This window comes from Cervus canadensis, chromosome 21 (genome assembly GCF_019320065.1).
Source record: "Cervus canadensis isolate Bull #8, Minnesota chromosome 21, ASM1932006v1, whole genome shotgun sequence".
Taxonomy (NCBI): Eukaryota; Metazoa; Chordata; class Mammalia; order Artiodactyla; family Cervidae; genus Cervus; species Cervus canadensis.
The window spans coordinates 47,449,824-47,463,250 of NC_057406.1; the positions used below are offsets into that span (position 1 = coordinate 47,449,824).

The window sequence follows — 13,427 nt, forward strand, 5'->3', positions numbered from 1 at the left end:
AGAGGAAAGGTCTGTACAGAGATACTTCCCTATCACTGTACACCTGTCTATGTGTAAGTCATAAGCAGACCATTGCGCCTTGCTCCTACATTCTAATGAAAGCATTGCTCCTAATTGAGTTGTATATCTTTTACAAAATGATGCATGGGGGAAATTCCCTCTAGGGTCTCAAGCTAGGAAAGAGTTCCTTTCTCTACATGCCTTGAAAATATGCCTTTTGATGACAGTTTTGTAGCCCACTTTTATATCAGTTGCCAAGAAACTCAGGGGCAAGTTGTATGCTTAGTCTCAATCATTTTCTGATTTGGAATCAACATTTAAGAAAAATGGTCTGCAGTTTAGTGCTTGTTTAGTTTTGGGGTCAAGCCAAAGTTCAGGAACCTGTGGAGGGAGCGTGACTTGACTTGGTCAAGCCATGTCAGTGGATAAGAAATGGGCCACTGTATTTGGTCAGTATCTGCAACCTAAGGAAAAGCATACACTACTGAAATGCTGACTACTTTTTCTGTCACTAAGAGTTTTTATAAGACAGTGGATCCAAGAAGCAGACAAAGTATAGTATCAGAAATTTATTTCATTTATTCCCATTCACATCATTAATCATTTGCACATGATTTCAGCTAGTAATTTAGCGTGTGTGTGTTAGTCACTCAGTCGTGTCTGACTCTTTGTAACCCTGTATAGCCTGCCAGACTCCTCTGTCCATGGAATTCTCCAGGCAAGAATACTAGAGTGGGTAGCCATCCCCTTCTCCAGGGAATATTCCCAACCCAGGTATCAAACCCATGTCTCCTGCATTGCCGGCAGGGTTTTGACTGTCTGAAACACCAGGGAAGCCCTGCCTCCTAAAAATCAGTGAAAGATAAAGTTTATTGAAAGAATTGAGATTCTTAGGAGAAAGTCACTTTTGTATATAAAAACAAAGAACTTAAATATCTTATAAACCTGTACCAATTAAAATAAACTTTTATAACATTAATATATTTTAAAAGCATTGTAAATGAGGACCTGGCAACATTCCTAGAAGAAACTAGTTGAAATACACATATTGAAGATTTATTGATCATTTGTCCTTAGAAATTAAGAATTGGAAAGGTTTAAAGGACACTCTGCCAAAGAATAATCCATAATACAAAAGATAAAAGTATGCCATGGAATTATAGAGATGAGATCTAGTCCTATCATTTAATTTTCAAATTAGGAAACTGAGGTCAAATTAGGAAACTGAGGTCCAGTCATACAGCAAGTGAAAGAGGAGAGTGAAAAAGTTGGCTTAAAGCTCAACATTTAGAAAACTAAGATCATAGCATCTGGTTCCATCACTTCATGGCACATAGATGGGGAAACAGTGGAAATTGAGAGAGACTTTATTTATTTGGGCTCCAAAATCACTGCAGATGGTGATTGCAGCCATGAAATTAAAAGACGCTTGCTCCTTGGAAGAAAAGTTATGAACAACCTAGACAGCATATTAAAAAGCAGAGACATTACTTTGCCAACAAAGGTCCATCTAGTCATAGCTATATGGTTTTTCCAGTGGTCATGTATGGATGTGAGAGTTGGACTATAAAGAAAGCTGAGCACTGAAGAATTGATGGTTTTGAACTGTGGTGTTGGAGAAGACTCTTGAGAGTCCCTTGGACTGCAAGGAGATCCAACCAGTCCATCCTAGGGGAAATCAGTCCTGAATATTCACTGGAAGGACTGATGCTGAAGCTGAAACTCCAATACTTTGGCCACCTGATGCAAAGAACTGACTCACTTGAAAAGACCCTGATGCTGGGAAAGTTTGAAGGCAGGAGGAAAAGGGGACGACAGAGGATGAGATGGCTGGATGGCATCACTGACTCAATGGACGTGAGTTTGAGTAAACTCCAGGAGTTGGTGATGGACAGGGAGGCCTGGCGTGCTGCAGTCCATGGGTCACAAAGAGTCGGACACGACTGAGCAATTGAACTGAACTGAACTGAACAGCAAGTTAGTGCAGTGGTAGGAGTAAGAATCAGACCAGACCTCCTTTCCTCCCTGACAGTGAACTTCACCAGTGCAATTTTGTTTCATAGATTTTTACTGATTATAAAAATAAGGTAAAACTATGATTAATGTCAAACGAGAATAAATTTCAGAGAAATGTATACAGCATGAATTCATGTTTTTAAAGTACAAGCAACATTCATCTATTTATCTATCATCTTTCTGTTTGGGATTGCATGAAATTAAAGAAAAGTGCAAGCATATATACCATGCTAACACTGGATATTCATAAAGAGAATGAAGCAAGGGGGTAAGAGAAAAAAGTAAGATAATATAATTTTGTGAAATGGTAATATGAAAATGGCATCACCAACTCGATGGACATGAGTTTGAGCAAGCTAGAGGGGGTTGGTGAAGGACAGGGAAGCCTGACGTGCTATAGTCCAAGGGGTTTCAAAGAGTTGGACATGACTGAGAGACTGAACTGAACTGAATATGAAAGACTGCAAAATTCTATCTATAAAATTATTACTATATACAAATTGACAGTGTACACAGACAAAGGCTAGAAGGTCACTAGAATATATACACAGACCAGGACATGGACAAAAGAAAAAAGTCATTTTTGATCAGGGGCTGGGTTATGGATACTTTAAAAATTTGTGTAGTTATTTAAAAATAGCTTTTCCAGTAACAAAAACTAAAAGAAATCAAATGAATCTCTTTTGTGAAACCACCGAAGCACACCTATTTTAACTCAGAACTGATAAAAAGACTTAATCACATTCAATAAAGCACTCACTTGGCAAAATTTAATCACCACCAAGGGCTTCCCTGGTGGCTCAGATGGTGAAGAATCTGCCTGCAATGTGGGAGACCAAGATTTGAACCCTGGGTAGGGAAGATTGTCTGGAGAAGGGAATGGCTACTCATTCCAGTATTCTTGCTTGTTGAATGCCATAGACAGAGAAGCCTGGTGGGTTACAGTCCATGGGGTTGCAAAGAGTCAGACTCAACTGAATGACTAACTGATAATGGTAACGACTGATAACTGTAACATTTATATGTTTCATGTATAAGTGTTTACATATATATGTTTGCATATTCATGACTGCATAAATTGCCATTTGTTTACTATTTATTTATTTATTTACTAAATTTACACATACCATCTTCTAATGAATGATGTAGACAATGAAAATGGTGTCAAGAAGAGTTGGACTCAACCAAGTGACTGAAGTGAGTGATGCTCACTATAAAAATTTTTGGAAAATTTAGGAAAGCAGAAAATAAAAATCATTGATAAACTTACTCAGCGACATCCACTGTTAACTTTTTTCATATGTCCTTCCAGAACTTTTTCATGCATGTGTATTAAAAGTTGGGATGATAATTTATTTGGTTATCTACTTTTTCCACTAAGTAGTATATTATAGCTATATTTCCATGGTAATAAAAATAGATACAATGTCATTTTTAATTAGCTAGTCAACATTTCATCATAAGGAATTACAGTAAGTGATTTTACAAATCTCTATAAATGGTCATTTGGTTTGATTCTATTTCTTAAATGATCATAAATGATATATATGTGTGTATATACACACACACACGTATACATATTTTGCTCTTGTCCTGTTTCCTTAGGATACATTCCTAAAAGTGATATTGCTGGGTATCATTGTTCTTAAATTTATATAACTCTCTAAAATTTTATACTCAAGTATCAAAAATACTAGTAGATAAGAAACCCTTTGTTATCAGAATAGTGTATCATAGAAACAACCAGTATAAGCTTTAAAGTTTTTCTCATGGGTAAATGACTCATGTTTATCACTTCATTCCTCACTATAATTTGGGAAAACAAATTTGTATCAAAACAAATTTGAAAGTAATCATTATGATGATCCATAACTTACGAAGGTCTGTATCTATATTTCAAATCACTCCTAATTATTTTTACCTCCTATTCTCTTACAAGTATGAGGTTATTGATGGTAGACTTTGTAAAATGCACTGACATTTATGTGGAAGTCATGCAGCTACTATTTTTAAAGTGTCTACAAAGAAGACTCTTTGCAACTGTTCTCCAGCTTAATGGTGAATGTGTAAGAGGTGTGTGGTCTATCAAAAATATCAGCTATATCCTTAAGATTTATTGTTGTTGTTGTTGTTGTTTAGTTGCTTAGTCATGTCTGACTCTTTTTTGTGACCCCATGAACTGTGGCCCACCAGGTTCCTCTGTCCCCTGGGCAAGAATACTGGAGTGGGTCACCGTTGCTTCTCCAGGGCATCTTCCTGATCCAGGGATCAAACCCGCATCTCCATGTCTCCTGCACTGCAGGCGGATTTGTTACTGCTGAGCCACTGGGGAAGTCTATCCTTAAGATATTCATAATTTATTAGAAGTAATGGGTCATTATCCATCCCTGGAGTTGGGAAGATTCCCTGGAGGAAGGCATGGTAGCCCACTCCAGTGTTATTGCCAGGAAAATCCCATGGTCGGAGGCGCTTGGCGGGCTACAGGCCATGGGGTCGCAGAGTCGGACACGACTGAGCAATGAGCAGCAGCAGTATTCATCCTTTGCTTCACTGAAGATTTTTTAAGGGAAAATGGATAGAAGGGACTTGAAAAACATGAATTTTTAACAATTTGAGCTTCCCAGTAATAAAATATATAATCTCTGGAAGTAGTGAACTTATCATCATGGGATGTATGGGAACAGATGTTGACTGGTCATATATTAAAGATGGTGTGGAAAGGGTATCAGTATAAGTTGAAGACTGCACTTGCTCACCTCTCTAGGCCTCTTCTAGAAGATTACATATTCTGTTGAAGGGAAAACAATATACCAGTTCCAACTATTGATGCATCATAAGCAAATATTAGGCCACAGAATAACACCCAATTATTTCATACTTAAGAGAAACTGAATTTCACATATGAATATTGTACTTTCAAAACCAGAGAATCTCAGCCATATTCTAGTAATCAAAATCTATATTATGTAGGTTATTTTAGTTTTTAATGACTATTTAGAATAAAAGATGTTAAATAAATTTTAGGGTCTATTTTGCTAAGGACACAATTGCTTAGTTGATTAAATACTATCTCTTGATAAAGATTAGTGAACTCAGGCTAGTCTAATGATTAGTTAATTCATATTGCTACATGGTTATGCTATTATTAAGGGATTTCTTAGATTTAATCTATCTGGGAAAAAAAACAAGCTACTCAGTGAAGTGTTATATAAAATAATAATAAAAATAAGTTCTCTCTTGATTTAGACAAAATAGTGTGCTTGTATGCTAGCGTATTCCACTACCCACCTTCCCCAGTTGGCTCTATTAAAAATAGTGCTGTAAAGAGAAATAAAAATCAAAAATAAATTATGCCTGTTGCACAGCATTTCACAGAGAGGCTTTTATGTACAATTTAACAGTTCATGGAAAAAAGAATATTACTGGAGGCAAGGAAATTCTTCCTCTGAAAATAAGTGAAACCCAAATCATTATTAGCATATGCATTCACTTTTGGGAGGTAGGAGATATTCAGGTCTGTGATTCCTTTTAATATATGACCATGTGGTTTGTGCTCTGGGAGGGCTTTGAGGTTTGAGCTAAAGTCTTCCATACCAAGTTAGGTTTTGCTAAGAGCAAGTGGTTGGTTTTACACTTAAGCACCTCAGTTGCCTCCCTATAGTGCATATGCATATAAATTGAACTAAGAAAGAACCAAAGGGCTGGCTTCCATTGTTCTGTATAGTAACATATTTTATTGAAAGAAATATGAACTTCAGGAAGAAATCAATCTACACTTGAAGGAGCTGACTTTGACAAGTTACCCTTTCTTCATAAAATGGGTATAATACCACACTGACTTATTCGGAGAATTGAATGTTCACAAGAGTAAGCTGCACAGCATCTGGCACACAGGAAAAGAGGAATACAACTCAGTTTCTTTCCTCTTTGTCATTTCTCTAATAGGGGAACTCTAGGAAATTCTAAATACATTAAAAAAACAAAAAACAAACAGGCTCTCCTACAGTCTGAGGAATGATATTCTCATCAACAATCTCAGCAGGAGGACAGCTATCAGCTGCATCAGTGGCAAAGTCCCTCTGGATGCAAATCTAAGCCATGTGAATAAATATCAGGGACCTGGAAGCAACTAAAGCATCAGGGGGAGCAACTTCTGAAGCTGTGGGGATGTCCGCCCCAGCCGTTCAGAAGTAGAAGCTCTTTGGGGAAAGGGCCATGTGAGCTCTCTGCCTCCAGTGGACTGGGAAGAAGGTAGAGCATAGCTCAGGAGGAGAGACCCCTTAGTCTGCCTCAGTGAGTTCCTAAATTCCTAGAAACTCTCCATGGAGGGTCTCTATGGCTATGAGGAACCCTGCACTGTTACCTGGCCCTTAGACTCCTGGAGGAAGAAAAGCAAAAGCTTAGAAAGCAGGATGGTGGATTATCACCAACTACTGCTCAGGCTTCCCTGGTGGCTCAGATGCTGAAGAATTCGCCTGCAATGCAGGAGAGCTGGGCTTGATCCCTGGGTTGGGAGGACTCCCTTGAGGGGAGCATGGCAACCCACTCCAATACTCTCGCCTGGAGATCCCCAGGGACAGAGGAGCCTGGCGGGCTACAGTCCATGGGGTCGCAAAGAGTCGGACAAGACTGAGTGACTATGCAGTGCGCGCGTGTGCAAGCGCGCGCGCGCGCACACACACACACACACACACACACACACACACACACAGCTTTCAGAGCTATGTAAATAGCTAGCAAATAGCTTCAGAATTACTTTATGTATCCAATGTAGATGGTGCAGTCTATGGTAAAAGCCTTTACAAATACATTTTTAATAGCTTTCATTTATAAATAAAACTTAGGTGAAATTCATATATTGGCAAAATTAGAGTTTTAAAAGACTCTAGAATATTCCTCTGAATACAGTTCAATCTTAAGTATAAGAGGAAAAAAATCCCAGCTTTAAACAATACCTTTTAACGAAATACTAATTTTACATTCAGGTACCTGAGATCAATCTAATACAGTCCATGTACCTAAAGTAAAATAGCAGGAGATTATAGAAACCAGTTTAGAAATGGGGGGGTTGTTTATAAGATTATCTACCACCCCTGTATGGTAAACTCTGGGCATTTGACTTTACTATGTATCTGCTGTTATGTAAGATAAGTGGGTCCGGTGGAGCCAGTTGTTGCCTCCACTTTACTTAAGTGGGCTTTCCTGGTGGCTCAGATGGTAAAGCGTCTGCCTGCAATACGGGAGACCCAGGTTCAATCCCTGGGTCGGGAAGATCCCCTGAAGGAAATGGCAATCCCCTCCAGTACTCTTGCCTGGAAAATTCCATGGACAGAGGAGTCTGGCGGGCTACAGTCCATGGGGTCACAAAGGGTCAGACACGACTGAGAGACTTCACTTTCACTTTCTTTCTTTAAGTGATCCTCAATTTCATCAAGAAGATCATTAACCTGATTCTTGGAAAGTGTGACAATCTGAAGTGGTTCCAGTGAACATGGTAAATTTCCTAACTTGAAAGTACTTCTTGGTTATATAAAGACAATGGTTAAGAAATAAAACCTCAAGAAAGACTTCACATGAATGCAACTTAGAATATGAATAGTTAAAGCTTAACTACAATTTTCACTGGTCAAAAATAAAAGCAAGATTTCCCAAGTATTTCTTGCTGTGTGGTACATACTCTATGTAGAAGGATCAGTTATGTATACCTGGATAAAAAGGTAAAAGAATTTATATTTATCGATCACCTGCTTACCTTGCAGCAACCTTATGAGAGAGTTGTTAAAAATCTGAATTTATAAGAGAGGAAATTGAGATCAAAGGTCACAAAACCACTAAAATGTGACACTGGAATCTGAACCTCAAAACCTGCTCTCTGAAAAAATCCTATATCTGGGAGTACATGATGATGCAAAATGTACTATCACATCACATGTATAGCATAACCAAAGAACAGGATGTTCTATGTAAAGTGAAGTATTACATATAATTGAATCCTACTGCCAAAGTGTTTGGCATTTAAGTCTGATTTCCAGTGGGAAGCCAGACACTATGTTTGTAAAAATCATTCATTAATGTTAGTCCGAGTGAGATCCTAAGGGACTGACCTAAAATAAATTCAGTAAATATTATTTACTTTTATTTCTATCTTAGTCCTGGACAACTGGGGCTGCCAGTAGTTTCTAACTACGGTATAGTTGCTGAGGAAGTTTTTTAAAAGAGAGAAAACTGATTTCTATAAGTGGAACTAGTTATATGATTCATAGAAACTGCTCAAACTTTGAGGAATGAACTGCTCAAATTTTTAGGAATGATGATGGAGGAGTTCCAAATCCTTTTCTGGTTCAATAAATATTTTGTTTATGAAAACACTTGAAATTAGAAATGCAAGTGGGGTCAGGGGAGGGCAAATAAAAACAATGAAACATAAGGGTCAAGAGCTTGGAAAATTCAGTATTGATTCTTGATCCATCATGTATCTCCATTGCTTATGATTTTATTCTCCCCCAAAGAACATGAGTTTGAGTAAACTCCGGGAGTTGGTGATGGACAGGGAGGCCTGGCATGCTGCAGGCATGGGGTCGCAAAGAGTCGGACACGACTGAGCGACTGAACTGAACTGAAATCACCTTCTGAGATTTTTAGCAACAAACATCATAAATGCTCATAAAACTATGCAGCTCTGATGAAGCCAGGCATAGTGCTTGGTTCAGTGGCCTTCCAAAACAAAATTCCAGACACTGATAACATATTTGGTAAAGTAGTATTTCCCGTGTTCACTCTAAATTTACCTCCTGTTGATTTCATTGCACATCTCTTCCTCATTGTCAAGTGAAAAGAGAATACTCAGATTTCAAAATAATTTAGAACATTTAAATCAATACACTCTAGATTTTTTCTCTTCTCTTTGCCAGGGTACATTGGAATTTATGGTCTCTTTTAGTAATTACTCTTCCCTGGTACCAACTGACTGTCAGCTTTGTTATGACCTGCATTCTAATTGGCACATCACAATTTCAGGGAACACAACAAATTGAACGTGAAAGCTGTGAGACTAGCTGATGTTGTAAAGTTCTTAAAAGAAGGGCTGGTGTGTGTTTTCCTTCTTATGCCCATAGTGTCTAAAACAACCTCTCCCTCATGATAGAGCAACGGACAGCTAAAATTTAATACATGTCTACATATGTCAGACTCTACTCACAAGCCATTGTACGTGTTTCTACAATGACTATACTAATATCTTCATTTTATGGGGAAACTGAGTGAGTTGCCTAAGATCAAGCAGCAGGACTGATATTTGCGTTCATGTCTGTCTGACTTTTTACTTCACCGTGCGATTTCCTGACCACACTCAGTACCCCAACACGTTAGGCATGGAATGTCCTCCTCACGGGGCTGTTTATCTCTTCCCTGGTTCTAGCTAGTCTCGAGAGGGAAAACCCTTCTGCCCAGTAAAGCTGTAATTCACAAATGGCCTAATGGTCAATTGGAATGCCACATGTTATGGTCAGTCACTTAGTGCATAATTAGTGTGTAATTAAGAAGTGAAAATTAAGGCATACACAGAACCAGTCTTTGTTAATAGTAATGATGCTTTGGGGACTGAGTCTTTCATTTTCATTATCACTGTACAAAAACATGAGTAAAGGATAGATGGCAATCTGAGAGGGGAAAAGAGGAGAATTAAGTGAAAATAAACTAGATTTGTTGACTACTAAAATGTCCTTGAAAGGCAATTTTGCCCAAGTGGCTTTTTTAACACTTACTCTTACTTTCATTATAATCATGTTTGTAATGTTTTCACAATTCTATGGTACTATCTGAAGAATTTTTTTGTAATATTACTGTTCCATGTCACCTGTCTTCCAAAAGCGATGCATTAAGTCTCTGCTTGAATAGTCTTAGTAACAGAGAACTTACTGTGATAAGAAAACACATTCTTACCTTCACATCAGTCCAAAAAAAAAACCATTCCTACAGTTTTCTTGAAATTATTCTTTAAGCATGTCTGAAAGAACTATCTGGCAACATGCATTTCTAGGCTGGCTCTTTGGATACTGGAAAAGTATCCAAAGTGTTTATCAGCATTTGTGTGTGAAAGAGATAGTTACACATATCATCATATCATGTTTGTGTCATTAATCAAAGTCACATGATTTTGGTACTTTTTTAGTGGCTTTTTTTTTTTTTAGTTTTTAAAGACTAAATCAAATATATGTTTCAGCAAAAATTATTTAGTCTTTTTAAAAAATGATCACTTACTCCAGTATTCTTGCCTGGAGAATCCCCATGGACAGAGAAGCCTGGTGGGCTACAGTCTATAGGGTCACAAAGAGCTGGACACAACTGAAGTGACTTAGCATGCATGCATGCCCATACTTAGTTCTACATTAATGTTAATTGGCATAGTAAAATAGCACATGGGGAAGAAAATCTCTCAGTTTGCTAAATCTATATAGTTGATGTTGTTTAGAGATCATGGTTGTTTGACACAAATGGAGGGAAATAATTTGTAGCTATTATTATTATGGTAAAAGATGAATTATCTATAGACTCCTATCATTTTATAACTAGTCCCTGAGTACATTTATTCATTACAACATAAAGGAGAGATTTCCTTACTTGTGTTCTCACCATTAATTTCTTGAAGTTCACTGTTAATTCCAACATCTATGGAATTCATTATTTTGTCAATCTGTGTGAAACAAAAAACATATAAAATGAATTATTACATTCGTCTTGTGTTGCACTTTTGTTTTTTAAAATTTTTATTTATTTTTATTTTTTACACAAATTTTAAAGGCTATTTCCATTTACAGTGATTACAAAATATTGGCTGTATTCCCTGTGTTGCACAATACATCCTTGACCCTATCTTTCAGCCAGTAGTTTGTACCTCTTAATTCCTCACCTCTGTATTGTCCCTCCGGCCTCCACTAGTAACCACTAGCTTGTTCTCTGTATCTGTTAGTCGGCTTCATTTTTGCAATATTCAGTCGTTTGTTGTATTTTTTAGATTCCATATATAAGTGATACCATATAGCATTTATCTTTCTCTGTTTGACTCATTTCACTGAGCATACAGCATTGCATTTTAAAATGACTTTCCACTGCCAGGAGCATATATTCTTGATATTATTGCCACTGCAAAACTCCAATTAAGAGACCAACAGAGAAAGATTTAAAAGGAGGCAGACATCTTTTGAATTGCTTTTAGAATACAAATTTTATTTCCTTTTCTTAAACTTTCAAAATCAGCTTGCCTTTTCTTTGTATTTCCTAAAATGAACTTTGTTTGGACCTACATGGGTCAGTAAGTTAGACATTGTGTATTCTTTAAACTCAGAAGGGGAAGGAGCTGAGGATAAATTCATGTGACAATGTCTACCCTCTCCTTGGATCCGAGAGCATGCATCTCATCTGACCAGTGAAGCATGGCCATTGGGACCAAGTTCTGCTTAAATGGCATGCCCAGCCACAAGCTTATTTGTAGCATATAATCACAAGAATCTAGGAATGGCAACAACCTGATTCTAAGAGATAAGTTAAATATGTTATTCGCAGAGTTAATAAATATAAGAAATGGATAGATCTGAGTAAACTATCAGACTACTGTATGGAATTCATAGAAAGATATGACTGTCTGAGCTTAGGCTATTTATGCTTTAAACCTGCTCATCATCCTGGCAGCCTTAGTGAGACAGAAGGTTTCAGAAATGACAATGAGCATTACTTAAATGTCCCATTTTGTTCACCCTGAAACAGATGCAGAGAGATTAAGTGATTTTCTCAAACAGCTCAATTCAGAATGTCAATACCAGAACCATTTCTAGTTCGAGTTCTCAGAATACTCTAGTGACCTATTGTGTTTTAAAACCTAATTCTACTGGCACAATCTTTTGAGAGACAAAATGTGACATTTTAGGATGAAATGCTGAGGAAGAGTGTGGTCCATTCTTTGCAGAAATTCAAGAAAAAGCAAGAGACTTCATTACTTTATGATGTAGTCCTCTTCAGGGAGAAAGGATGCTATATGATTAACCTTAAAAGGGCACTTACTTCCTGAGTAATTCCATGAAACTGAAGACTTTGTCTTTAAGTAGAGCTTATATTGGTCACACTGGACTGCACACATTTATTTTTAATGTCCAATAGTTGTAAAGGGAAATATTAAGTAACTTGTGTTTTTTCGTATGGTACTTGGAGAAGGGCCAGGACCTTTCTGTTTAGTATTAAGATTATAAGAAGCTCTTCTGAAATTATAAGATACTTTAAAGAAGGAAGATGAGCTAACAGAGTTTAGCAAATAACAAAATGATATAAAGCAAACAAAAATACAAAGATTTTTCTCCATTTGTCAGCTGCAATGCTTAGTAGGGCACAATGTGAACATTTTCTTGTACCTCACAGCTAGTTATTACTTCTGCTTGAGATCAATTTCTATGGAAACAACAGATATCCCCTCATGTGTGGAACTGTGTTTGTTTTTATGCTCGCTGTGAAATTATCATATATTACCTCTAGAACTTTTCCTTTCCACTTGGATCTATATGTGTTAGCTTTTTTTTTTTTTTCCTCTGAAAGACTTAAAAAGCTGAAAATCCCTCCCTCAAAACTCACTTGGTGCTAAAGCTTTATGTAAAGAATAACAAGAACAAATCTTACTTCTTCCCATTCGGAAGTGAAAGATGGTGTTCTTTCAGAATTCCCTTTAGAGCTGTGATCCGCAGGTGAAGATTCACTCCAGTTAACTCTTGGTGTTTTCTCATTTGAAGGGTAGGCAATGAGATCAGAATCCGATTTAGAGACATTTTTGGATAAATGCATGTCGATCAGGGCTTTTGGCAATGACCTTATTCTCCCCAGGGTACACGCTCTCTCCACAAATCCCCCAGTGTTCACAATCCACTGGTCCCCATTCCGGGATCCACTTCTAGCTGTTCTTGTGCCAACAATGGTATGGTTTTCAAGTTGGCTGCTTTTTTTGTGAAAAATTGTTCTACTGACCACCTTCGGTTTAATTTTCTTTACCACAGGTTCTGATTTATTTTCTATTGGAGTTTGCTTGAAAGGCAAAGGACTATTTGCCAAACTGACTTCATCTTTTCCTTCTTCGCGTTCATCTCTTTTCCCATAGAGATGAAATGGATTTTCAGGAGACTCACAGGCTGGAGAGGATCCATGGAGGAGACCTGCAAATTGCCCAGGATCATATTCTTTCGGGGGCTCATTGTCCTCCTGCTGAGAGAGATCATCTGCAAAAGAGAAAAAAAAGGTCTGGATGCTCATTTGGAAAGGACTCTGAAAGCCCTGATACAATAGCAGCACCCTTTTGAACCTGTGCAATGTCCAAACAATTGATTTATTGTTACACAGTGATACTCTGACTTTATGAAATACCCATGACCCTACAG

The 13,427-nt window shown here is 37.5% G+C and overlaps 1 protein-coding gene across 18 annotated transcripts in view; it reads right to left on the minus strand.

Moving 5' to 3' along the window:
* Window positions 1-13,427, minus strand: part of ANKS1B (ankyrin repeat and sterile alpha motif domain containing 1B) — a 1,065,346-nt gene that overhangs the window by 473,390 nt on the left and 578,529 nt on the right. For 14 of the 18 annotated variants that reach the window (XM_043440436.1, XM_043440444.1, XM_043440443.1 and 11 more), the window contains 2 exons: window positions 12,679-13,268; window positions 10,636-10,708 (listed from right to left, as the gene is read on the minus strand). In XM_043440436.1, coding sequence (XP_043296371.1) covers window positions 10,636-10,708; window positions 12,679-13,268 — 663 coding nt within the window. The remainder of the gene's footprint in view (window positions 1-10,635; window positions 10,709-12,678; window positions 13,269-13,427) is intronic. The other 4 variants (XM_043440451.1, XM_043440445.1, XM_043440450.1 and 1 more) reach the window with 1 other exon arrangement.